Here is a 27,644-nt window from a genome sequence, read left to right on the forward strand (position 1 = left end):
GAGGGAGGAGGGGACTTAAAGAAATGGACCTGTTAAGAAGGCTGGTCTCTGGGTTCCTAAACCCTTCTGGGCACTGAATAGGCCCCGAACACCCTTTCTCCCAGGTGGAGGGCTGGGGCAGGCTGCCCCTCACTGTCTCCTGTTAGGAGGGAAGCCACCCTTCCAGGGCCCTGAGAGAAGGTCCCCAGGTAATGAGTGTAAAAGTCAGCCCCTCCTCTCTTATCCCCAGAGGCCCATCTCAGGGAGCCTATTTCTGGGCCTGCTTGAAGATTTGTACTCAGGGTAGAGCTCATTTCAGGGTCAGCTGGCTGCGGGGTGAGCAGGGTCTGCATGCACACTTTGCTGCTGCTGTTCCCAGGCAGTCATGACACGTCCTCCCTGTGACCATACCCTCTGTCAACCACTCTACGTGCATTATTCAATTCCATCCTTATGGTATCCTGTGGAGGGGGACAATATTTTCTCCATTTTTTTTTATTATTGTGCAGGCAGGAGGTTTATGGAGGCTGAGTAACTTGTTCAAGTTCACATGGCTAATTAGGGGCAGAACCCAGGTTTGCACCCAAGCCTGCTTGACCCCAAAACAAAGCCAAAATAGTCATGGTCTCTCCTTTGTGGGGCTTACTGCTTAGAGGAGGTGACAGACATTAACCACGGAGTGACAGAGATAAATGTCAAGTTGCCGTGATGAGACATGCCACAAGTTTGGGAAGCATGTGAGTGAATGTCACGGGAGGTCTGACCTTGTCAGGGTGTGGGACGAGGTGGGAGAAGTGGGCAGGGGACAGGACCGCTTTCGATCTTGAGAGCAGTGGAAGGCATAAGAATGTTTTAAACAATATTGGAGGAGTGGTGGTGGCATAATCAGACCTACGTTTGTTTTTTGGGTTTTTTGGCTGCGCGACATGTGGGATCTTAGTTTGCCCACCACAGATCGAACCTGCGCCCCAGGAATTGGAAGCGCGGAATCCTAATCACTGGACCGCCAGTGAAGTCCCCAGACCTGCGTTTTGAGAAGATTGCTTTATTGGAAGTGGGGAGTTAGTTGGGGGCAAGACCGAATGGAGGCAGGGAGGCTGAGAGGTGGTGAGCACACTAGCCCAGGAGGGAAGTGATGGTGGCCCTGGAGCTGGAGAGAGATGAACCCGTTAGAGGTAGATGTTGAAGGTAAAATCGATGAGACGTGGTGATGTCTTGGGTATGGGCATGGCGGGAGTGGATGGAATCGGGGATGATGCCTAGACTTATGGTTGGTGCAGTGGGATGGACAGTGTTGCCGTTCACCGAGGAGCAGAACACTGGGAGGGAATCAAGTTTGGGGAAGAAGCACATGAGTGTGATTTTATACATGATGAATTTCGGGAGTCGCTGGCAGGCAGCAGAACTCTGAGGGGTGTCCAGGCTGCAAAGACAACCTAAGGACTGAACCCTAGGCTTAGACATGCAGGCATCAGAATTGACTGATCCATCCATTTATCCATTTCTCCGTCCACTCATCTATCCTCCCATGAATTCACGTATCCTTTCTCCCATCCTCCTGTCATCTCTCTATGTATCCACTCATTCATCCATCTGTCCTCCCACTAATTCACCTATCCCAACTCCTGTCTTCCAGTCCGCCATCCATCCATCCATCCATCCCCTTGAACATGTCTCGGTAGTGTTAAGGGGAGATGAAGAAAGACGTTCATGCTTGGTGGGGTGTGGGGACAGTGGCAGGGCCCTCCTAAGACCAACAAGCTCAGAGGTGGTGCTGAAGTAGAGAGAAGAAGCTCAGGAGGTGGGGAAGCATCTGTAAAACCTGAAGCAGCACCTTCCGGAGCTGCTGTCTGCTGAGAGCTTGAAGGGTTTTGTGCTCTCATCCCACTTTGCAGATGAGGAGATTGAGGCCTTCTGAATTTAAGTGGCCTTTCAGAGATGCACACCTGGTTAAGCCATGCCAGGGAAGATGATGAGACACTTTAAAACAGGCAGAAAAGATTATCAGGTGTCCTTCTAATTATCTGTTAGGTGTTGCTTGCCACATGGATGTCTGTTTCTATAGGAGTTTGTAGCTTACATGGTTTCTAAGCTGTTTTATTATTTTGGAAGTTGTGGAAAACTGATTGTGATGGAAACTGTTTTTGTCCATTGAGATGCAAATGCATTTTATCAGATGAGGTCGATTGATATCTTGTTGGGGGTGAATGGGCTAAAAGCTGTACTTGTGGCTACACTTTGGCTTCTACTTTGAATTGTGTATAACATTCTGTTGGCTCCCTCATTAGTTAATGAGTTAAATAAAATCATTGACATCCATCCATCCATCCATCCATCCATCCGTCTAACCTTCTTTTCATCTATCTACCTCCATATCCTCCCACACATCCACTTATTCTTCCTCCTATCCATTTACCCATCCATTTATCCATACAAACTCCCATTTATTCACCCATCTACTTATCTATTTACCCCATTTGCATGCATCCATTCACACATCCCAAACATACTTACTGATACCTATCACAGGTATACTTACAGATACCTGCTGTGTACTGGTGAAAAAAATGATGTAGAAAACCAGGTCCCTGCTCTTAAGGGGCCCACAGTCTGTCAGGAAAGGCAGATGTATAAACCAATGGTCACAGAACAATTTATTTTCTTTGCCAAATGTGCACAGAGAAAGGACACTTAACCCAATCTGAGGAGGTTAGTAAAACCTGCTTTGAGGTTGTGCTCCTTGAATTGAGCTTAAAGTTTAATTAAAATTTCGCCAGATGGACAGGACTGGGTGATGTTCCAGGAGAGAGAATAGCTTGTGTGTACAATGGCTGTGTAGCTGTTGAGAGACCAAGGTGATTCCAGGGGCACAGGTAATTTGGAATTTTGGGAGTTGAGTGTGAATGAGTGGTGTGTTATGAGAGAAGATTGGAATGCAGGTCTGGAGTGTTCTCCACAGCAGCAATTGATTCTCCAGCTCTCCAGACATCAAGTGGGTGTCCAACAATTCGATTCAATTCTGCAACTCCCCAGTTAGCACAGACGCCACAGCTTAAGGGCACAGCACCCTAAAGACTGCTCCCTGCTTTAGGCATCCGTTGCAAAACTACCCTTTGATTATAAGTAGAAAGTTCCCATGATCCCCTCCTTGGGTTCAACAGTGTGCTAGAATGGCTTGCAGAACTCAGGGAAACACTTTACTTATGTTTACCAGTTTCTTACAAAAAATACAACCCGGGAACAGCCAGAGGGGAGAGATGTACAGGGCAAAGTGTGAGGGTGTGGAGTGGTGTGTGAAGCCTCTGTGACCTCTCTGGGGCACCACCCTCCCTGCACCTCGATGTGTTCACCCACCAGGAAGCTCATCAAGTCTCATTGTTCAAGAGTTTTTATACAGCTTAATCTCCAGCCCCCATGGCTCCATCCCCTTTCTGTAGGTCAGTGGATAGGACTGAAAGTTCCAACCCTGTAATCACTTGGTATTTCTGGTGACCCTTGCCATCCTGAGGCTGTGTGTGGGCCCCACCCTAAGCCACCCCATTAGCATAAACTCAGGTGTGATCAAAGGGCTTGGTATGACTAACAAAAGACACTCCTATCACTTAGGAAATTTCAAGAGTCTTAGAAGCTCTATACAAAAACCAAATATTGTAACAAAAGATGCTCCTATCACTCGTCACACTTTGGAAATTATGTGGGTTTTAGTTGCTCTGTGTGAGGAACCTAGGACAAAGACAAAATATATTTCTCATTATATTGCAGCAGGTCATAAAGGCCTTGAATGACAGACTAATGCCTTGAATAACAGGTTGAGGGCCTTGGGGGCCACATAAGAGCTTTAAGGAGGGAGTGACATGATCAGGTATGTGTTTTAAAAAGGTCTCTCTGGCTATCTTGTGAAAGGTGGGGTTGGCCGTGTGTGTGCAGAGGGGATCAAGTGGTCCAGTCTCTGTAGAATGAGGACTTTGCCAATGATGTGCTCTTGATCCAGGCCCTGGGGTTGCCCTAACCCCCAGGTTTAGCCTGGGCCCAAACCCAGTTCTCATTCCACTTACCCTGCCAAGGCTGAAGTTAAGGCAGCCCGGCTGAGGGTTGTGGTATGAGGAAGATTTAGGGGTTCTCCATTTTCCAGGGTGGCATGCAGTACCCCTCACCAAAGTCTTCAGTCTTGCTGTGGTCCATCTTCAGCTTTAGGACTGCTGTGGACTTCTGTGAACTGCTCACTGGTTTGTCTGTCAAACTGGGAAGGATCTCAGTTCCATGCCCCACTTTCCTGCGTCTACAGTTTGCATCCACAAAACCCATTAACTTCCCATCAGTCACCCCGTGATGTTTCCCCTGGCCCCGTGAAATCTCCATCCCACCAGGCTTGCTAGTGACACCTGTTTATCTCAGGTGGAGCTGCTACAGGGAGTTAGACATGGCTCCAGCCCTCAGAAAGCTTGCAAAAGGGGTGAAAGATTGATCTGGGGCCCCATTGATCTGGACTGAGAAACCTCAGCATGTGGAATAGGAAACAGCTCAGGCTGCAGAGTTAGGTGGACTTGGGTTCGTGTGTTTGCTCTACCACTCGCTGAATTGTGCCCTTAGGGAAGTCACTTCACTTCCTCTGAGCTTCAATTCCTTCATATGTAGAAGGGGAAAAATAATATTTACCTACCTTAGTTTAGATTTCTTTGGGTAGCAACTAATGCAACTAATGGGCGCCAACTTGAACCATTTTAAGCAAAAAGGAAAATTTACTAGAACCTAAGTCTGGGCTTTTTGAGGTCCTGGAGTGGGGAACAGAGAAGTAGATGGGAACCCAGGCAGGACTTTGCCTCTTGTCTCTGCATCTCTCTGTTCAGTCTCCTAATTTTCTCACCCTGCAGACCCTCTTTCTCCATTACTCCAAAAAAGTCCACCCTGCAGCTTAGGAGTGAGTTCACAGTAGCTCATTTTAACCAAAAGCAGACCTGACTGACTGTCTTTCAGACGTAAGTCCAGATTCCCAAGAGAAAATCCGCTGAGTTGCATTTGCTGTTCACGTTTGATCCAATCAACTGTGACGAGGTTGGGGGTGGAGGGCATATAGCACAAATGTGGCATCTATTGGACGTATGCATAAGCAGGGGGTAGTTTTTGTTTATTGAGGTATAGTTGATTTACAGGTGTACAACATAGTGATTCATATTTTTCATAGGTTATACTCCATTTAAAGTTATAAAAATTGGCTGTATTACCTGTGCTGTACAATATATCCTTGTATCTTATTTATTTTATACATAGTAGTTTGTACCTATTAATCCCCTACCCCTGTCTTGCCCCTCCCCGCTTCCCTCTCCCCACTAGTAACCACTAGTTTGTTCTCAATGATCTGTGAGTCTGTGTTTTGTTATATTCTTTCATTTGTTTTTTTTTATTTTTAAGATTCCACAAATAAATGATAACATACAGTATTTTTCTTTCTCTGTCTGACTTATTTTACTAAACACAATATCCTCCAGGTCCATCCATGCTGTTGCAAATGGCAGAATTTCATTTCTTTTCCCCATTGTATACTTTTGCCTCCTTTGTCATAGATTAATTGACCATAAGTGCATGGGTTTATTTCTGGGCTCTCTATTCTGCTCCATTAAACTATGTGTCTGTTTCTTGTGTCGTACCATACTGTGTTTTTGTTTTTGTTTTTGTTTTTTTGCGGTACACAGGCCTCTCACTGCTGTGGCCTCTCCCCTTGTGGAGCACAGGCTCTGGACATGCAGACTCAGCGGCCATGGCTCACGGGCCTAGCCGCTCCACGGCATGTGGGATCTTCCCAGACCAGGGCACAAACCCATGTCCCCTGCATCGGCAGGCAGACTCTCAACCACTGCACCACCAGGGAAGCCCTACCATACTGTTTTGATTACTGTAGTATAGTCTGAAGCCAGGGAGTGTGATACTTCCAGCTCTCTTCTTTCTCTAGATTGTTTTGGCTATTTGGGGTCTTTTGTGGTTCTATATATAAAATTTATTTATATATAAATTTTAGGATTATTTGTTCTTGTTCTGTGAAAAAGGCCGTTGGTATTTTGATAGAGATTGCATTGAATCTGTAAATTGCCTTGGGTAATATGGTCATTTTAACAATATTAATTCTTCCAATCCATGAATATGGTATATCTTTCCATCCGTTTGTGTAGTTTTCAGTTTCTTTCCTCAGTGTCTTATAGTTTCTGAGTACATGTCTTCTACCTTTTTAGTTATATTTATTCCTAGGTATTTTATTCTTTTTTATGTGCTCCTATGTTAGATGCATATATATTTACAATTGTTATTTCTTCTTCTTGGAGTGATCCCTGGATCATTATGTAATGTCCTTCTTTGTCTCAAAGTATATTTTGTCTGATATAAATATTGCTACCCTGGCTTTCTTTTGATTTACATTTGCATGGAATACCTTTTCTCATTCTCTCACTTTGTCTGTGTGTATCTTTAGATCTGAAGTGAGTCTCTTATAAGCAGCATATATATGGGTCTTGTTTTTGTATCCATTCACCCAATCTGTGTCTTTTGATTAGAGCATTTAGCCCATTTACATTTAAAGTAATTATTGATGAGTATGTTCTTATTGCCATTTTGTTCACTGTTTTGGGCTTGTTTTTATAGTTCTTTTTTGTTCCTTTTTTCTTCTTTTGTTCTCTTTCCTTGTGATTTGATGCCTACCTTTAGTGTTATGTTTGGATTCCTTTCTCTTTTTTGTGTATGTATCTATTATAGATTTTTGGTTTGTGGTTACCATGAGGTCAGGCTGTCTATCTATCTGTCTATCTATCTATGATTATTTTAAGTTGCTGATCTCTTAATTTCAAGCACATTTTAAAACCCTGAAGTTTTACTCCCCTCCCCTCATGATTACTGTTTTTGACATGATATTTTACATCTTTTTGTTTTGTGTATCCTTTAACTGATTATTGTGGATATAGATGATTTTACTACTTTTGTATTTTAACCTTCCTACTAGCTTTGTACATGGTTGATTATGTACTACCTTTACTGTATATTTGCCTTTACCACTGAGCTTCTTCCTTTTATAATTTTCATGTTTCTGGCTGTGGCCTTTTCTTTTTTGCTTAGAGAAGTCCCTTTAACATTTCTTGTAAAGCTGGTTTGGTGGTGCTGAACTCTTTTAGCTTTTGCTTGTAGGTAAAACTTTTGATCTCTCTATCATATCTGAATGAAAGCTGTGCTGGGTAGAGTATTCTTGGTTGTAGGTTTTTCCCTTTTCATCACTTTAAATATATCATGCCACTCCCTTCTGGCCTTCAAAGTTTCTGCTGAAAAGTCAGCTGATAGCCTCATGGGAGGTCCCTTGTATGTAACTTGTTGCTTTTCCCTTGCTGCTTTTAATATTCTCTCTTAAAAAATTTTTTTTTGCCATTTTAATTACAATGTGTCTTGTTGTGGTCTTCTTTAGGCTGGCCCTGTTTGGGATGCTGTGCTTCCTGAACTTGGATGTCTGTTTCCTTTCCTATGTTAGGGAAGTTTCCAGCTATTATGTCTTCAAATATGTTCCCTGCACCTTTCTCTCTCTCTTCTCTTTTGGGACCCCATAATGAGAGTGTTAGCATGCTTTATGTTGTCCCAGAGGTCTCTTAAACTGTCCTCATTTATTTTTATTCTTTTTTCTGTTCAGCATCAGTGATTTCCACTACTCTGTCTTCCAGCTAACTGATCTATTCTTCTGTATCATTTAATCTACTGTTGATTCCTACTAGTGTATTTTTCATTTTAGCTATTATATTCTTCATTTCTATTTGGTTCTTCTCTATATTTTCTAATTCTTTGTTAAAAACTTCTAGCTTCTCTCTGTTTATCCATTCTTCTCCTGAGTTCTTTGATCATCTTTATGGTCATTACTTTGAACTCTTTATTGGGTAGGTTGCCTATTTCCACACAACTTGGTTCTTCTTTTGAGGTTTTAATTTGTTCCTTCATTTGGAACATGTTCCTCTGTCACCTCATGTTGCCTCATTTGCTGTTTTTATTTCTGTGTACCTCGTAGTTGGTTACATTTCCTGACCTTGGAGGAGTGGCCTTTTGTACCAGACATCCTATGCATCCCAGCAGCACACTCCCCTCCGGTCACCAGAGCTCTATGCTCTAGGTGTGCCCCCTATTTGGATAGTGTGGGTCCTTCTGTTGTGGCAGGCTGACAACTGTGGGTGGTCTGGTAGGCACGGCTGGTCCCCAGTCTGGTTGGTTGCCAGGCCCTGTCTTAAGCAGGGGGTAATTTTCAGAGAAAGTGGGGACCTGTGAGGTGGGCAACACCCCCAAAGTGGTCTCCTATGTTATCTCAGGTTTGTTGAGAAGACTGAATAGGATAATGAATATAAACATTGGGCACAGTTTCTGGTATATACTTTGGGCTCTATAAATGGTATCTGCTATTATTCATTCATTGACTTATTTAATAAGCACTTTTTTAAAAATTTCAAGCATGGACATGTGTTACTTTTTTAAAAAAATTAATTAATTAATTTATTTATTTTTGGCTGCCTTGTGTCTTCGTTGCTGCGCACAGACTTTCTCTAGTTGCAGTGAGTGGGGGCCACCCTTCGTCACCGTGTGTGGGCTTCTCATTGCAGTGGCTTCTCTTATTGTAGAGCATGGGCTCTAGGCGCGTGGGCTTCAGTAGTTGTGGCTCACGGGCTCTAGAGTGTAGGCTCAGCAGTTGTGGCACACGGACTTAGTCGCTCGGAGGCATGTAGGATCCTCCCAGACCAGGGCTCAAACCCGTGTCCCCTGCATTGACAGGCAGATTCCTAACCACTGCACCACCAGGGAAGCCCCTAATAAGCACTTTTTAGTGTATGGTTCGTATTAGATCCTACATTAGGTGCTGAGGACAAAGCTGTAAGTTGTTGCTGGGGTTTTTGTCAGGATTGAAAGAAATAGTACATACCAATTGTTTACTACAGTTCCTGACACACAGTAAAGTTTCAGTAAATGTTGTCTATAAATGTTGAATGTCTAATTGCAAAAGAGTGAAAAAAATTCTTATTTTTTTCTCTATATTTTTTGGTCCCTTGGCCATAGGACTAAGATATATTTCATTACAAAAATGGATTTTAGTCATCAAAATAATGTCAGCTGCCAGACTGACAGTTTTCAGATGCTGTGTTTAAGTCAAATTTAGGAAAAGTTTAGGAAAATAACATTGGCATCTTCCAAACTCAAGCACTTAAACAAATCATTAAGAGTTAACTCAGTTAAAAATACCCATGTGCAACCTGTGATTGTGTTTATTTTCCTGACCAAGAATGGATGGACCTGCCCATCTGCAGGAGACTAAATTGTGGTATAGCCACACGACAGAATTCAGCAATGAAGATGAACATACTACAGCCACAAGCAATGTATGGGCAACTCACAAACACAGGGTTGAGCAAAGGAAGCCAGACACTGAATGATTCTATTTATGTAAATTTCCAAAACAGGAAAAGCACATCTATGGTATTAGAAGTCTGGGCAGTGTTTGCCCTTGGCAAGGTGTTGGCTGGGAGGGGGCTTTAGGCATGTTGGTAATGTTGTTTCTTGATCTGAGTGCTGGGTACACAGGTGTATTTTGTAAAATCTTACTGAATAGCACACTTACGTGCATTTTAACGTATATATGATCTAGTTTGATAAAAAAGTTTTAAAAACAGAAGAAAGAGTGCCTCATCTGTATGCACCTGCCCAGCCGAGGCAGGTGAGGCAGGCTCCCCACTTGGTGATTGAGGAGGAATTAGATTTCTAGGCAGAGGGGGCAAAGGGAAAGGAACTCATATTTATTCAGTCCATGGGAGAACTTGGTTTCGAGGCTCAGTAACAAACATAGATTCACTTCTTCTGAACAATAATTTTTTTCTTTTTACTTATTTAAAAATATCTCTTGAATATTCTGTAGAGGGTGCTTCCCTCTACAGTGGCTGCTACTGAAAGTCAGTTTTGGAGTCCACCTCTTACAAGTGCAGGAATTGTATCTTTCATTGACATCCTGAGTTTTTTATTTCCTATCTTTATTTTTCCTTTGTCCCAATTCACTCACTTATTTTTAAAAAGTTGAGATGTGTGTATGTTTCCTTTGCCCCTAGTTACTCACTTGTTAGAGAAAACATGATAGTATTCGTGTGTCTTCAAGTGGCTTTGATTCTTTTTGGAGGAACATGGTGTACGAATAAACAAAACAGTGCAGAAAACATTTATAGCAACCTTACGTGTGTTGGGTATTTCCACCATTTATTTCAGGGGATGTTACAGGGGAAGGGTGTGGTTTGGAGGGGCTGGCCTGGTACACAGTAGGTGCCCAATGCACTTGTGGGGCATTGGCCAGTGAGGGATGGGGATGGAACACAGAGGACCGCATGAGGGCTCTGCTTTCTCCAAGTACCAGGAAGCAGAGAGAAATTCACTCTGGTCTGGGTCAGGAGCTTTGGGCTTGGAGCCAGAAAATCTGGGTTCAATTCTCCTCTTTTTCACCTGCTGTGAGTCCTGGGGCAAATCCCTTGTCCTTTAAGAAACTTGGTCCAGCAGAAGGGTCTCCATCAGGTACCACCTGGGGCCTGGGTCTTCTGTCCAGCATCTTCAGACTGTGGCCCCATCCCCTGGAACATCTGTTGAGTATGAAGGGGACTCTTTTTTTTAATTGAAGTATAGTTGATTTACAAAGTTGTGTTAATTACTGATATATATATATTCAGTTATACATATATATGACTCAGTTATACATATATATGTGATTCAGTTATACACATATACATATAGTGATTCAGTTATATATATATATGTAAAGTGGCTCAGTTTTACATATATATCTTCTTTTTTTTTTTTTTTTGCGGGACACGGGCCTCTCACTGTTGTGGCCTCTTCTGTTGTGGAGTACAGGCTCCGGAAGCGCAGGCTCAGCAGCCATCATGGGCCCAGCTGCTCCGCGGCATGTGGGATCTTCCCGGACCGGGGCACGAACCCGTGTCCCCTGCATCGGCAGGCGGACTCTCAACCACTGTGCCACCAGGGAAGCCCTATATCTTCTATTTTTAATATTCTTTTCCATTATGGTTTATCATAAGATATTGAATATAGTTCTTGGTGCTGTACAGCAGGACCTTGTTGTTTATCTATTCTATATATAAAAGCTTATATCTGCTAACCTCAACCCTCCCCCAACTCCACTCCCCCTTGGCAACCATCAGTCTCTTCTCTGTGTCTGTGATTCTGTTTCTGTTTCATAGATAGGTTAATTTGTGTCATATTTGAGATTCCACATATAAGTGATATCATATGGTACTTGTCTTTCTCTTACTTCACTTAGTATGACAATCTCCAGTTGCATTCGTATTGCTGCAAATGGCATTATTTCATTCTTTTTTATGGCTGAGTAGTATTCCATTGTATATATGTACCACATCTTCTTTATCGATTCATCTGTCGATGAACTTTTAGGTTGTTTCCATGTCTTTTTTTCAATTTTTTTTTTTTTTTGGCTGTGTTGGGTTTTTGTTGCTGCGTGCGGCCTTTCTCTAGTTGCATTGAGCAGGGGCTACTCTTCATTGTGGTGCGTGGGCTTCTCATTGCAGTGGCTTCTCTTGTTTTAGAGCATGGGCTCTAGGCGCACGGGCTTCAGTAGTTGTGGCACATGGGCTTAGTTGCTCCACAGCATGTGGGATCTTTCCGGACCAGGGATCAAAGCCGTGTCCCCTGCATTGGCAGGCGGATTCTTAACCACTGCACCACCAGGGACGTCCCTCCATGTCTTGATTATTGTGAATAGTGCTGCTGTGAATACAGTGGTGCATGTATCTTTTTGAATTAGAGTTTTGTCCAGGTATATTGCCCAGGAGTGGGATTGCTGGATCATATGGTAATTCTTTTTTTCCCCAAGATTTATTTATTTATTATTTATTTATTTAATTTATTTTTGGCTGCATCAGGTCTTAGTTGCAGCACGTGGGATCTTTGTTGAGGCATGCGAGATCTTTCGTTGCGACGTGCGGGCTCTTCGTTGTAGCACGTGGGCTCCAGGGCATGTGGGCTCTGTAGTTTGCAGCACGTGAGCTCTCTCGTTGAGGCGCACGAGCTCAGTAGTTGTGGCGTGCGGGCTTAGTTGCCCGGCGGCATGTGGGATCTCAGTTCCCTGACCAGGGATCGAATCCGTGTCCCTGCACTGTAAGGCAGATTCTTTACCACTGGACCACCAGGGAAGTCCCTGGTAATTCTTATTTTTAGTTTTTTAAGGAACCTCCATACTGTTTTCCACAGTGGCTGCACCAACGTACCTTACCGTCAACAGTGTAGGAGGGTTCTGAAGGGGACTCTTAACCCTGCCTCTCCTTTCTGTCCTGGTCCTCTCCACCAGAGTTCCTGGGGACTCTTGGTAACTCGGGAACGTCCTCATGCCACCTGCTCACATCCACACATTTCAAAAGAACAGGAAATCCCAGAACCCAACAAGATGGCTGTGGGGAGTTTCACTGTCCCCTGCATCTGCTCCTCTTAAAGCAGGCTTAGCAGCTCAGGAACCTAGGAGAGCTGGAAACCGGACTGGCAGAGACAGATGGGCCCCTTTTTTGCCATCCCTTAGGAGGCAGTCTGTCTGCTATTTGTTTTGAGATGACCAGGGTGGACTTGAAATGCTGCTGGGAGAACTTGTCCCTGAGAAGTATGGTAACCATGTCACCTGAATGCAGTACAGAGCAGTTTACACCCCCAGCCTGGAGTAGCTGAGCCTTTGCCCTTGGGAGGAGGCAGCGCAGCGGTCCTGCGGAGCCTTGTGAATTCGACCCTGTGGGGAATAAGCTGTTTCTCAGCATCTCTCTTTGGACTGTCACCTTGTTCATTTTCACCAGCATACAACGGGCTACAAGCATCCCGCTCCCCCTAAAGCACGGCACAGGCTGCCCTCAATGTAACCTTTTCTCAGCTCAGTCTGGAAGAAAGGACACCCTTCCACTGCAGCCTTGGCACTGCCTTACATCAAGCCACACCCTTGCTTAAGCCCTTTAATAGTTACCCGTTGCTACACGGTCAGGTCCACACTGGAAAGGACAGTCAGGGTCCTTTCTGGTCTGGTTCCTGCCCACCTCTCTAGGTTCTATTCCAATCACTCTCCCCCTCACCCCTTGGGCTCCAGCCATCTCTAACATCCAAATGCCCCCTTCTTCAGCGGCTTCTCTGACCTTGTTTTCCCTTAGGTTGAATTAATGTCTCCTTCATCTGGGGCCCCATGATACACTTCACATTTCAAAATGATAGAAATTGCATAAGATTTTTGTGTGTGTTTGTGCCTACATGCCTCCCTGTTTGTGAGCCTTTGGAGGGGAAGAACAGAATCTTATTCATCACTGTGGCCCCAGCTCAGGGTCTGGCACAGGGTTCCATAAACATTTGTTGCACCAGTGGAGTTAGATCATAAAGACACCAGCGACTGTGCTGGAACAGGGGGCTGCCTCTGGAGGGCCCCATCTGCCCTTGTGGTGTTCTAGTTCTTTCTCCCTCCCTGCTCGTTCTCAGTGTGTTACTTCTAGCTGTCCTCCTCCTTCCATTTGATACTTATAAGCTTCACAGAAGAACTGTAGGTTTCTTGGGAGAACAGTATCCATGGTTGCTAAATAAATAAGCTACATTCACTGACAATTCAGCAAAACCACGTTTGGTGAGAATGACTGCATTCTTACCAGGACACTGCTGGCTGCATAGCAGTCCTTTAGAAGACAAAACACTCTTTTTACTTTAAAAGAATTTTAGAAGAATTGCAAAAATGGAGCTCACATATATCCTTCACCCAGCTTCCCCTAATGATAGCAACTTATATAACCATAGTACAATGAGCAAAACCAGGAAATTAACAATTGGTACAATATTGTTATTGTATCCTATGTGAAGTTCACTAGTTTTTACCTAATGTTCCTTTTCTGTTTCAAGATCTGCTTTAGGATCCCACCTTGCTTATAGTTGTGTCTCCTCAGATTCTTCCAGTCTGTAACAGTTCCTGATTCTTTCCTTGCTTTCATGAACTTGACATCTCTGATTAGTATTGATCAGTTACATAGAAGTTTTTTATTTGCTTCTGGTTCCTGGTTGGTTTCCAGGTGATTGAAGTTCCTGGAGGTGTGTCTTTAGGATTAGTTCTGGATAAGTGCTTCTTTTTCCTTTCCCTTCTCATTCTGCTTGATTCCCTTGGGATTCTCTGGAGCAGGAGTCAGAGGAGGGAGGCGTTCTGTGGAGGTGATTAGTGTCATAGTCAGCGTTCCCGATCACATCTGCGGTCAGTTATACAATTAGCCGTGCACAGTGACCTTGGGATGGTCCAGATTCCTTCTTGCTTCTCCTCCTTTTCTGCATATCTTACTTTGCTCCTTCCCTCTCCCAGTTGTCCCTTGTTGGTAATCGATTAGAGGACGCTTCAGGACTGGCACCCAAGTGCACACACTTTCCTGGAGTTACACTCTCTGGGACATCTCTCCCAGGTCTGCTGGGGGAACTGGGTGGTGTATTTGGGAAGTGGGACCGTGCGCTGAGCCTTACGGCCCCCCTGCACTCACCAGTGATGGGGTCATGTGGCCCTTGAGGTTAGGGACAGGAGCAGAGGCCTGGGAGAGGAGTCAGCTGTGGTAACAAAGTGTCAGTCAGCCCCATTACATTCAGTCACTCATCCTCTGATGGGAAGCCTGGGCTTTCTGAGGGATGATGTAAGAACATGCTAGAACCCAGTCACTTAATTCATTCACTCAGCTATTCATTCACCCATTTGTTTGACCAGAGTAAGACCTGGTTGGTTATTATTATTGTTTTTGTTGTTGCTGTCATTATTATTAAGTCCTAGGAATGAGACTTCCCTGGCGGTCCAGTGCTTAAGACTCTGCACTTCCACTACAGGGGGCGCAGGTTCGATCCCCGGTGGGGGAACTAAGATCCTGTACGCTGCATGGAGCGGCCAAAAAGAAAAAAAAAGTCCTAGGTAGGAGGACATAAGGATGAATATGACTCAAGCCCAGCCCTCAGAGTGCTCAGGGAGAGAGAGAGAGAGAGAGAGAGAGAGAGAGAGAGAGACCTTGGAAGACCTCAGCACCATGTGACAAGGACTCTGTTGAAGGGATGTGTTAAGTTTGTGGGAGCAAGGGAGAGGGAGTGACTTAATTGTAACAGGGATGTGCAGGGGATGGGGCAGCTGATGCTGAAGGATTTGGAACAGTTAGGCCGGCAAACTGGGAAGGGGCTGATGTTCCAGGTAGGGGAACAGCCTGTGCAAAGGCCTGGAGTGCGGAAAGTCTGTGGCTAGCTGAAGGAATAGAAAACTCTCCACACCTTTACTCCTTCATTTATTCATCCACTCATTTGTTCTGGGCTAGGCTCTGCTGAGAACAGGGCCACCAAGGTGAGGCAGACCTGGCCCTGCCTAAGGGTCTCATGGTCGGCGGGGGGAGTCATACAATTATTATGAGAGCAGAAATATACATAAATGACTTAGGGAGGATAGAGAGATGGGCAGGCAAGCTTTCTTTGAGGAGGATATCTCTGAGGTTTGATTTGAGGAGTAGCTGGGCAAGTGAAGAAGCAGAGATGGTCATTTTTTACAGAGAGTAGCATGTGCAAAGGCCCAGGGGTCATCTGTTTATTCATTCACTTATTATATTTGTTCATTCTACAGATATGTATTGAGTGCCAGCCCTGTGTCTGTACTATGCATAGAGGTTACAGAGTGAACAATTATGAAGCTTACATGGAGAGTTTTAGTCACCTTAGGCTAAATTATGCTTTGGTGACAACCTGAAAATCTCAGTGGCTTACAACAGTGAAGGTTTATTTTTCACTCAAGTTATGTGTTCATCGCTGGTGGAAGAGAGAAGAGAGGTGGTGGAACCATGAGCTGGCTCTTAAAGTTTCTGCTCCAAAGCGTCAAGTGTCTCTTGCATTCATATTTTATTTGAGAAAGTGCATCACCTGGCCGTTTGACATCAGTGGGTTAGGGAATGTGTAATCCTCCCACAGAGAAGGGCTGTGCATGTTTTGACCAGTAAGACAACCTACCAAATGTCTGAGGAAAGGTAGCTTAATATGACTGGAGGCTGGAGACAGGAAGAGCAATTGGGAAATTTTGGAAATACCATCGTAGAGAGAATAGACAGAATGAAGAAGGCCCCAACTAAGGTTGGAACAGTAAGAGGAGAGGAGGCGAGGGCTTCAAGAAATGTCAGGAGTAGAATGAAGGGAATTTGGTACATTGTTCAACAGATAATTTAGAGAGAAAGAAGGAACGAGTAAGTGTGTGTACCTGGACCTTGCACACCAGTGAAGTAACCAATAAATCGATCACTTATAAAGTGAGACAGACCTTGATCAAATGTCTCTCCATTAAAAAAATTGTTGGGCATCCCTGGTGGCGCAGGGGTTGAGAGTCTGCCTGCCGATGCAGGGGACACGGGTTCGTGCCCCGGTCCGGGAAGATCCCACATGCCGCGGAGCGGCTGGGCCCGTGAGCCATGGCCGCTGGGCCTGCGCATCCGGAGCCTGTGCTCCGCAACGGGAGAGGCCACAACAGTGAGAGGCCCGCGTACCGCAAAAAAAAAAAAAAAAAAAAAAAAAAATTGTTGATATGGGCTTCCCTGGTGGTGCAGTGGTTGAGAGTCTGCCTGCCGATGCAGGGGACACGGGTTCGTGCCCCGGTCTGGGAAGATCCCACATGCTGCGGAGCGGCTGGGCCCGTGAGCCATGGCCGCTGGGCCTGCGCGTCCGGAGCCTGTGCTCCGCAATGGGAGAGGCCACAGCGGTGAGAGGCCCGCGTACGGCAAAAAAAAAAAAAAAATTGTTGATAATTAAAATTTTTTTAATATTTACATCCAGTAACGTTCACTTTTTTGGAGTTCTATGATTTTGACAAATGCACATTGTGTAGCCCCTACCACAATTAAGATACTGAAAAGTCTCTCTCATGCAGCTTCTCTTTGTTAATCAAACCATCCCTCCTCCCCAACTCCTGGAAACCCTGATCTGTTTTCTGCTGCTGTAGTTTTGCCTTTTTCAGAATGTTGTATAAATGGAATCATACAGTATGAAGTCTTTTAAATCTATTCTCTTCCACTTAGTGTAATGCATTTGAGATTCACTCAAGTTGTTGCATGTATCAGTGTTTCTATTACTCAATAGTATTTAATTGTATGGCTGTACCACGTGCATGGTTTAAAAAAAAAAGCCCCTGGTCACATTTTGTTATTCTCTACACTCTGCAAAATGTTGGCTGCTTTATGTGATGCCCCAGGCAGGGTTTTTTCTGTTTCTTGCCGAGCACCCTATGCCTGTAGGTCTCCCTCTGCTCAGTCAGGAAAATCCTTCTCTGGTTCCCTGGGCTCAAAGGTAGAGTTTCAGTTTTCTTCCTTTGATGTAAAGACTCACTTCCTGCTCAGAGTCCCATATGAAAACAAAACCCCTTTGCGCAGCTTCCTGTGTAACATCATCAAACATCCCACCAGCAGCCGTTACTCAGGAGCATCAGAGGTTAACAGCACTTCCTACACCTTATGCTACAAAAGCACATTGCAAAGTTCTGTGAAGTCCCTGAGAGTTGGTGGACACTCAGCTTTCCGAGACATCCCCAGATGGTCTCTGGATGGACTGTGGGAAATTGGTCTCAGCTTTTTCTCTTATATCTTTGAGTAATGTAGTATAAGAGTAATGTAGGATATTTCTCTTTTTAAAATCAATTAATTAATTAATTAATTTTGGCTGCCTTGGGTCTTCGTTGCTGAGCACGGGCTTTTCTCTAGTCATGGTGAGTGGGGCTACTCTTTGTTGCGGTGCATGGGCTTCTCATTGCAGTGGCTTCTCGTTGCAGAGCACAGGCTCTAGGCACGTGGCCTCAGTAGTTGTGGCTCATGGGCTCTAGAGTACAGGTTCAGTAGTTGTGGTGTACGGGCGGGCTTAGTTGTTCCATGGCATGTAGAATCTTCCTGGACCAGGGCTTGAACTCGTGTCTGCTGCATTGGCAGGTGGATTCTTAAGTACTGTGCCATCAGGGAAGTCCCTTGGATATTTCTATGCATTGCAGAATCCTATGGGGTCACTTGGCTGGAAAACCAGGTTTTCCTCATCCCATGGACTATAATAGTTCTGATCCAGAAAGTTGCTGGAAATCTGGGGTTAAAAAACTCCAAAGGCTAAGAGATGAAGATCCCACAGGACCAAGTTCAAAGGAATGATTTTTTTTAAAAGATCAACAACTTGTTTTGCTGGGTTCAAAAGCAATTAGTTAGTTTTAAAAAAAGTATCTGTTGCATTAATAGATAGTAAACCAAAAACCTTTTTTTTTTTTAAAAAAACAAATACTTTAAATGATAGGTGGGGACAAACTTTGCTTATCAAATTTACTGTTTTTCAATGAGAAGGAAGTATTTACAAGTTAACATTAAAATAACATTCTTTTCTGATTATAAACATAATGCATGCTGATTATAGAAAATTTGGAAAACACAGAATTAAAAAGAAAAATTATTCATAATTCCCAAGCCTGGAGATGGATATCTGCTAGAAAAAGTTGAGATCTGACTGTAAATAATGCATTGAGTTCAGCTTTTTTGTTTGACCTTGAGTTCAACTCAAGATCACCATGTCACATGACTTAATGGCTGCCAGTATTGTTTTATGGATCCTGCCATATTTTACCTTACGAGTCTTTTATTATTGGGCATTTCTGTTGTTTCCTATTTTTTGATTTGTATATATCTGAAATTAACACTGTGGCAGATACATGCTGTACTTGTCTCTTAGGCTATGTCCTTAGAAGGGGAATTGCTGGGTGGTCTGGAGTTTTGGTTGTGAAGATCAGAGATTCAACCTATCATTTCGAGGACAGTAGAATTTATGGTAAGGATTCTTGACCTGGGCGATTCCTGGAACCAGGGTGCTCAAGCATGGCTGCTCTTTCTGGCCCAGAGTCAATGCTCCAGGATTGGCTTGGTGAAAGCAGGGTGTAGCAGAGCAGGAGGGCTGAGTGTGGACACTGAGGCAGGGACCCCTGGTGCAGGAAAGGATAATGGGGTGCACATGCCCAAGGATCCCACAGCCAGGACCAGCTGCTTCCTCTAGTTGAGATTCTGTTTGTCATCAGTGCTGCTGGAGGCCGCAGGTTCCTATGGGGAACTAGGTACCTGCCTTTCTTTTCCCTGGCAGAGACTGGCAGGAGGAGAGGTGCAGAGTGAGTTGTGGGGCCAGACCCCATGGTTGCCGCTCTGATCTGGGTTCTGCCAAGGTCCAGGCCCCTTGGAACCGGAGGTCTGTGTCAGGATACCGTGGTGTTCCATCCCCGGGATGCTATCGAGTCCTGAGCATGTGTTGAGGCCGCGCACCCCCTAGCGGTCATTTTCTCCATGACTAACACTGGGCGTGGATGATGTTTCCTGGTCCAGCCTCCAAGCCCCCAGGTCCCAGGAAGTCTCCCGCAGATGCACATTTTCCTGGGAGCCAGGAGGCGGGTGCTACTCCCAACTCTCTCGTTAACTTGCTGTGCGACTCTGGCCACTTTTTATTGCACAGAGCCTCAAGGTCACCCAGAGAAGAGAGCTTAGGGCCTTCCCAGAAAGGCAGAGTTCCAGAAAGATCCCTTTCTGGGTCTCACTTTAGTCATCTGTGAAATGAGGAAGGTCATGCTGGCTTCATAGGTTTGAACTGGGGAAGGGCTCAGAGCCTTTGCAGCTCCTGCCCACTTTGGCCAGGTGGGGGGCCCATGGAGCGAGCAGATATGTGCAGCGTGGTAAGCAGATTCCAGGGAGCACTGGGTTTGTGCCCTTTCTCGGTGTCCACTAAAGGTTCCAAACTGAGAGGGGAGCCCTTAGCTTTCATGAGGATCACTCTTCCCGCCTCAGGGTAAACAGGAGTCAGAGAAGATGTGGCCAGGGTGGCAAAGTGCTCAGAGCTGGGCCCCTCTGGGAGGGTTGGAGGGAGAGGGACTGCCTGATTTGGGACTGCCTGGGAGGCTTCTTGGAGGAGGAAGTAGTGAAGAGATCCCATGAGCTTCAGGGATTGGAAAACTGTGAGTTCAGAGGACAGGCACTTCAGACAAGTAGGAAAATAGAACACAAAATCCAGCCTGAGGGGGTGACATCAGCAGAAATGGCAGAATAAGGAACTCCTCTCTTCCATAAAAGCAATGAGAACGCTGGAAAAAAATGATCAAAATCAACTTTTTCAGAACTCTGGAAATTAACTAAAGCTTGAAACAGTCCAAGGAGTATTCATTAAAAACAATCAGCTAGGGCTTCCCGGGTGGCGCAGTGGTTGGGAGTCCGCCTGCCGATGTAGGGGACACGGGTTCGTGCCCTGGTCCGGGAGGATCCCACATGCCGTGGAGCGGCTGGGCCCGTGAGCCATGGCCGCTGGGCCTGCGCGTCCGGAGCCTGTGCTCCGCGACGGGAGAGGCCGTGGCACTGAGAGGCCCGCGTACCGCAAACAAAAAAACAAAAAACAATCAGCTAAATCTTGGTTAAGAATAGTGAACTTTGTAGTGTTTTAACTTTCCATAGTCCCATTCCTCTCTCTCCAGTCCTGTAGTAGCCTTGAAACCCAGTATCTCCACAATTAACAGTGAAAATCAGCAGCCTGGAAGCCACTGGAAGGGGCAGGACAGAATTGGAACTCCTCCAAAGCTCACTTCCCAGATAACTGCCATCCTTTGACCCATCTGGTGGTTCCCTAGATGACCTCCCTTGAAAGGCTGTGTTTATTTGACCTGGCTTGAAGCTTGCTTAATGCAAGCAAGCCTTTTTTCCTGGGGGCATTTGTTGAAAATAATCAATGGCAATCATTTAATATCACAGTTGCCTGAGGCAGCGATAACAACTAGGGCAAACAAGAAGCTAACCAAAAGTCTTAAAGGAAAAGTTAGGGAATGAGCTGTCCACAGAGGGCTTTGAAAAACTTTGGCATATTCCTGGGAATCTAAAAGGCCACTCACATGTGCAGGGATGTGCGCATTCTCAGAGGAGACCTGGGAAGGCCCTAAGCTCTCACCTCTGACTGACCTGGAGGCTCTGTGCAACAAAAAGTTAAGGCTTAGGCAGATTTGTAGACTGCCTGCCTGAGTATCAAAGGAGTTCCCCAAAATACACACAGAACTCCTTGGCAAATACTGAGAGACTTATTCATTCCAGGCATTTAAGGGACTCTGTCCAATTGCTAACTGACCACTACCAAACAGAGACTTCAGTGACTGCACACAACAAAGAGTACAAACTTTACACCATTAGTTTAGGAAAGTCACTAAACAAACTGCAGAAGCAACAAACCCCAGCAACAACAGACTCTGGGGGTCAGGGATCTGGTTTCTGCAGTTGCCATATTGTATTATTTAAATATCCAATTTTCTATAGAAATTATGAGACATGCCAAGAAATAAGAAAGAATGGCCCATTCCCAAGAAAACAAGCAATCAATAGAAATTATCCCTAAAGAAACCCAAAGGTTGGACTTACTAGACAAATACTTTAAGCCAGTTATTTAAAATCTTTTCAAAGAACTAAAGGAAACCATGTCTAAAGAATGAAAGAGAAGTATGAGAATGGTGTGTCAACAAATAGAGAATATCAATAAAGAGGTATAAAAAATAACCAAATAGAAATTCTGGAGTTGAAGTACAATAAGTGAAGGGAAAATACACTAGAAGACCTCAAGAGCAAATGTGAGTTAGCTGAAGAAAGGGTCAGCAAACTTGAAGATAGGTTAACTGAGATAATCTAGTCTGAGGAGCAGAAAAAAGAAAATTAATAGAGCCTTAGATACCCACTGGACATTAGCAAGCATCCTAATATATGCATAATGAGAGTCCCAGAGGAAAGGAGAGAGAGAAAGAGGCAGAATATTTGAAGAAATGGTCCCAAACTTACCAAATTTGATAAAAATATTAATCTACACATCTAAAAAGTTTAATGAACTCCTAAGATCAACTCTAGACACATCATAATGAGACTGTTGAAAATCACAGACAGAGGGAATATTGAAAGCAGCAAGAGAGAAACAGCTTATCACATAAAACATTTCCTCAATAAGATTAACACTAAATTTCTCATCAGAAGCCAGGGAGGCCAGAAGGCAATGGGATGACATTGAAAGAGCTGAAAGAAAAAGCCTATCAACCAGTAATTCCATATCTAGCAAAACTATCCTGCAAAAAATAAAGGTGAAATCAAGACTTCCCAGATAAAATAGATTCCTCACTAGCAGACCTTCCCTACAAAATATACTAAAGGTCATTCAGGCTAAAATGAAAGAAAATAGACAGTAACTTGAATCCACATGAAGAAATAAAGATCAGCGATAAAGGTAACTGTATAGGTAAATATAAAAGATAGTATAGGGCTTCCCTGGTGGTGCAGTGGTTAAGAATCTGCTTGCCAATGCAGGGGACATGGGTTTGAGCCCTGGTCCAGGAAGATCCCACATGCCGTGGAGCAACTAAGCCCGTGCACCACAGCTACTGAGCCCGTGCTCTAGAGCCCGCGAGCCACAACTACTGAAGCTTGCGCGCCTAGAGCCCATGCTCCGCAACAAGAGAAGCCACCGCAATGAGAAGCCCCCGCACTACAATGAAGAAGAGCCCCCACTTGCCACAAGTAGAGAAAGGACACACACAGCAACGAAGACCCAATGCAGCCAAAAATAAATAAACAAAATAAATACATTTATATAAAAAAAGTCAGTATATATATAGTTTGTAACTCTTTTCTTCCCTCCTATATGATTTAAAAGACAACTGCATAAAGCAATAATTATAAATCTATGTTGATGGGCATACAATGTATAAAAATGTAATATGTACAACAGTGATAGCACAAAGGAGGGGGAGAGAGAGAGTGGATCTATTAAGGGCAAAGTTTTGTACACTACTTAAATTAAGTTGGTACAAATTCTAACTGGATTGTTATAAGTTAAGATTTTAAGTATAATCCTTAGGAGAACCACTAAGAAAAAAACATAAAATATAGTAAAAGAAACGTCAAGAGAATTAAAATGGTACACTATAAAATATCTATTTAACATAAAAACGGCAATAATGGGGTAATAGAGGAACAAAAAAAGACATAAGACAAAGAATACAAATAGGAAAATGACAGGCATAAACCCTACCTTGTTGGTAATTACATTAAATGTAAAAGGATTAAACATTTCAATCAAAGAGAGATTGGGGGCTTCCCTGGTGGCGCAGTGGTTGGGGGTCCGCCTGCCGATGCAGGGGACACGGGTTCGTGCCCCGGTCCGGGAGGATCCCACATGCCGCGGAGCGGCTGGGCCCGTGAGCCATGGCCGTTGGGCCTGCGCGTCCGGAGCCTGTGCTCCGCAACGGGAGAGGCCACAACAGTGAGAGGCCCGCATACAGCAAAAAAAAAAAAAAAAAAAAAAAAAAGAGAGATTGGTAGAATGGATAAACTGCCCTGATCCAACTATATTTTGTTCACAGAGGACACGCTTTATATTAAAAGACACAAATAGGTTGAAAAGAAAAGGATAGAAAAAGGTATACCATGTAAACAGTAACCAAAAGAGAGCTGGAGTGACTATACTAATATCAGACAAAATAGACTTTAAGATAAAAATTGTGACTAAATGTAAAGAGGTACATTTTATAATGCTAAAAGGGTCAATCCATCAAGAAGATATAACAATTATAAGATTATATGCCCGTAACAACAGAGACTCAAAATATATGAAGCAAAATCTGACAAGAGTTGAAGGGAGAAATATACAATTCAGCAGTAATAGCGGGGGATTTTAGCATTAGACTTTCAATAATTGATAGACTAACTAGACAGAAGATCAGTGTGGAAATAAAAGTCTTGAACAACACTAACTTACCACTATAGAACACTCCATCACAACAGTAGAATACATATTCCTCTCTAGTGCACATGGAACATTCTTCAGGATAAAACATACGTTAGGGTATAAAACTAGTATCAGTAAAGTTACAAGGATTTAAATCATAAAACTTATGTTCTCTGACCACAATGGAATGAAATTAGAAATCAATAATGGAAGGAAATTTGGAAAATTCACAAATGTTTGGAAATTAAACAATACACTTCAAATAACCAATGGATCAAAAAAGAAATCCCAATGAAATTAGAGCAAAATTGGAATTAAGACAAATTGCCCCCTGAGAGCTCCAGGAAATAGTGTTTATCCAGAGCACAGTTTGCAAAATATCATCCCTAGGAGACACGCTGCCCAGGAAATCCTGCAGGAAATCAGGGAGCAGGAGCCTTGCTGAAGTGAGCTTCATCTCCCACCTACCCAATTCAAGTCCTAAGTCTGTCAAAGAGGCTTCCTGTTCTCATTTTTGATTGTGAGGTTTTCCAGGCAGGACCCCAATGCTGGGATCCACACACCCCACTAAAGTGCCAGCTGCTCAATCACTGTTGTCAACCAGCTAATTAGATTGATTTCCTCCCTCACTGCTGATGTATATCACTCATCTGGTTCATTTGTCAGTTGGAAAAGGTGTGGCAGCTCCAGCTTCCAGAGGCCCTGCGTGCTGTGTAGAGTCGGGGTGGGATTGGCGGCCATGTACAGAGGCTGAGGGAAGGCATGGGGCTCTGAGAGGAGACTGGGATGGACTAGGTGTCCCTTGTTATTCTCTGCTGCAATCACTTTCCTGCAGTGTGTTTCTGAAATCCTGACTGCAAATGTCGCCTTGCACCCTGGGTTCCTCTGATGATGGTGGTGGTGTATGTGCTTGTGTTTCACATGAGCTCGCTCAGCTCTAGAAAGAGAGGTATTTCAAGATTTTTCTTTATTTAGTTATAAAAAAATACAGTATGTCCCATGCACCAGTGTAGCCAATATATATATAGTCATTATCACTAGAGCAATTACTACAATGATAGGAAATAGGAGGTTACAGGAATTTGTTTATCCAACTAAAAAACCTGAATTAAAATTGTTAACCTAAATAGCAACCTGCTTATTATGCAAAAACCCTTATTCTATATGTTTGTGAGAGCTAGAAATGTATAAGTATTATTAGTAAAAAAAAAAACAAAAACGAAAAACTCGTTATTGGTTAAAAATAAAAAGTCAGTGTGATCTACAATCCCCTGAATTGAGGGGCCTTGCCCAGAGCAGAAACCTTGGTCCATGACAAATGGTGAGTCAGAGAGTTTGCCTCCTTCCCCGCACCCACGTTGAGTGATGCCACTTCCCCAAGGTGTGTTTGCAGTGGAAAGTTCCGTACGTGGCTGAAAGTGGAAGAGGAACAGGTGACCGCTGGGCCTGAGCAGGGGCCTTGGCTTCTATAAGGATGGGGCCCTGCTGGGGTTCCCTGAGATGTGGCAACAACGAGGTGTAAAGGCAAATGGCACAGCTGTGTTGTGCAGTCATGTTTGAGTTTGGACTTTGGCTAGAGTTGATGTGGGTCACACCTTAAGTGCCTCTAAGTCAAGAGATCAAGAGTAGATGGGGAGAAAGAAGAAAGAAAGAGACGGCATGAATGAGTGACCGGGCGAGGCAGGGAGAGGTCTCCTGCTCCAGGAACATCTGACCCGCTTCCCAGGCAAAACTGGAGGGGTGTCGTGAGTCTCAAATTGGGGTCACAGCGACTCCTGGCCCTCTCTGGAGGGAGTGGGTGTGGAGGTGGCCCTCACCCTATGATCTGTGGTCTCGTTTGGTCTCCACTGTCCCTCCAGGATGAATTCACAGTTGCTTTAAAGTTCAACAAGCCATTTCCCTGACCTTGGATGAATTTTCAGTACACAGTACAGCATAGTTACAGGCATGGCTGGCCATCAAGGTCACCTCAAGACCCAAGGTCGGGAGATGTCAAGAGGCCCTTCCTCCCTTTTGACAGGCCTGGGGAGAGGCTGCAGAATGCTGGGGGTCTTGGGAGGGTGTGAAGAAGCTAAAGCAGGGCAGGCCTGGTGGGCGGTCCCAGTCTCCTGTGGGACTGGGCTACGGAGAGTCTTGTCCCACAGTCATGCCATCCAGCCCCTTGCCTCCAGGTGACAGGCACCAGGATCCCCCACCCCAGGGGTTCAGGGACCTCAGGGGAAGACCTCCCCCTGGCAGTTGAGCATAATCTGCTTTGAGAAGCCAGAGAAAGTCTTTGAGTTGGATCCGTAGTCGCAGGTGACAGGGTTATGTGGATGTCTCAGCCCAGACAGTACACCAGCCTGGTGTTTTCCAGTGTGTTGGGAGTAACCATCACTGAAATACATTCCTGGACATTTCAGGGACTTGGATTTTGCCATCCAAGGTGGTGAGGTCTCTGGGACCCAGGAGGAAGGGCTGTTAGGTTGGGACATGAGTGCTACGATTGTAGGGCTCAGTGCCCGTGTCCGACTAGCCTGAGCTACCCAGGCCCAGAGGCCCGCGGTCCCTAATACAACAGCTCCTCCCGGGGGTCCGAGCCGTACAGCTCGGCCAGCATCTTAAACCTGGGCCCCCAGTCATTGAGAAAGTCATAGTCGATGTCCGAGTCAGATGAATCGGTGCCCAGGGAGCTGAGGGACTCGGCGATGGACTCGGCACCCTCGTAGCCGTAGATGTGCAGCGTGTCGTAGGGTGGGCCGCCGCCGTCGTGGTCCGCCTCGTCCTTCTTCACCTCGATCATCGCGGCCATCTCCCCAGGCCCGTGCGCCCCGGGCGCGTGCCGTGGCGGCTTCTGCACCTGTGCGTAGAGGGACGGCCGCGTGTCCAGCGCCGGCCGCGGGGGCTTGGTCCCACCGTGGCGCACCGAGTTGAGCACCGACACGTCGTAGCTGGTGGTGTCCATCTCGCCGCCGCCCTCCTCGTCATAGGTGACCAGTTGCTCGTGGATCTCCGGCACGCTCTTGCCGTGGGCGCGGGCCTGCTTCCGGAGCCGTCGCCGCAGGATGATGAGGAGGGTGATCACTGCAAACGAGAGAGCCAGAGCTGGTCAGCCATGGCCCAGCAGACCGGGGAGACTCCCCACCACCACCCCCACCCCCGCCTTGAGGTTTACCTGCACCCTCCCCTCCTCCCTGGGAATCCCTGGGCCAGCCCAGCTCCCAGTGACAGCTGGGCCAACACAGAAGTTTTGGTTTGGTCTAGACACCTGGTGGGTCCACCCTCACTCCCACTCCAGAGTCATCTCCACCCCACCCCCACCCAGGATCCATCCTTGTTGGTGTCCTGGCCACAGGAGGGCTGGGGGGAGAGCAACAGAGCGGGCCTCCCTCAAGTTCATTCTCTCCTGCCACTCTCCTCCCCATCTCCCCGCATCCTCAATTCCTCCCTCCTCTTAACCACTGTGGCAAATCCTTCTGTGTCTTGTCCAAAGGCCAGGAGGCCAGAGATTGGGGCAGAAATGGGGAAAGGGGTGGAGTTGGAATTTGCAGTGCAAAGATTCTGAGCCATGATGATGATGATGATGATGGGTCATGGTGGTGCTGGTAGACATGGCACCCACTGCAGTAGCAGCAGCTACTCTTGAGCACCTACTGCATACATGCTGGCATGGTATTGGCACATTTTCATGTTCTTTTACTCAAAGTAGGTATTAATATCCCATTTTACATGAGCAAACCGAGCTCAGAGAAGCTGAGTGACATGTCCAGAGTCCCATGATCAGGCAGCGGTGTGATGTTGGCCCTGCTCAAAGCTCTGAGGTGTGTGACTGCGTGACGGTTGCCAGCCCCTAGGAGGGGTGGACCATGTGGGGC

At 45.3% G+C, this 27,644-nt stretch overlaps 1 protein-coding gene across 1 annotated transcript in view; it reads right to left on the reverse strand.

Annotated features, from left to right (window-relative positions):
- Positions 1-24,728: 24,728 nt before the first annotated feature.
- Positions 24,729-27,644, reverse strand: part of CDH5 (cadherin 5) — a 35,293-nt gene continuing 32,377 nt past the window's right edge. The window contains exon 12 of the mRNA XM_081217271.1: positions 24,729-26,853. Coding sequence (XP_081073397.1) covers positions 26,339-26,853 — 515 coding nt within the window. The 3' untranslated portion in view covers positions 24,729-26,338. The remainder of the gene's footprint in view (positions 26,854-27,644) is intronic.

The sequence above is a fragment of the Mesoplodon bidens genome, assembly GCF_964165515.1.
Source record: "Mesoplodon bidens genome assembly, chromosome: 18".
Lineage (NCBI taxonomy): Eukaryota > Metazoa > Chordata > Mammalia > Artiodactyla > Ziphiidae > Mesoplodon > Mesoplodon bidens.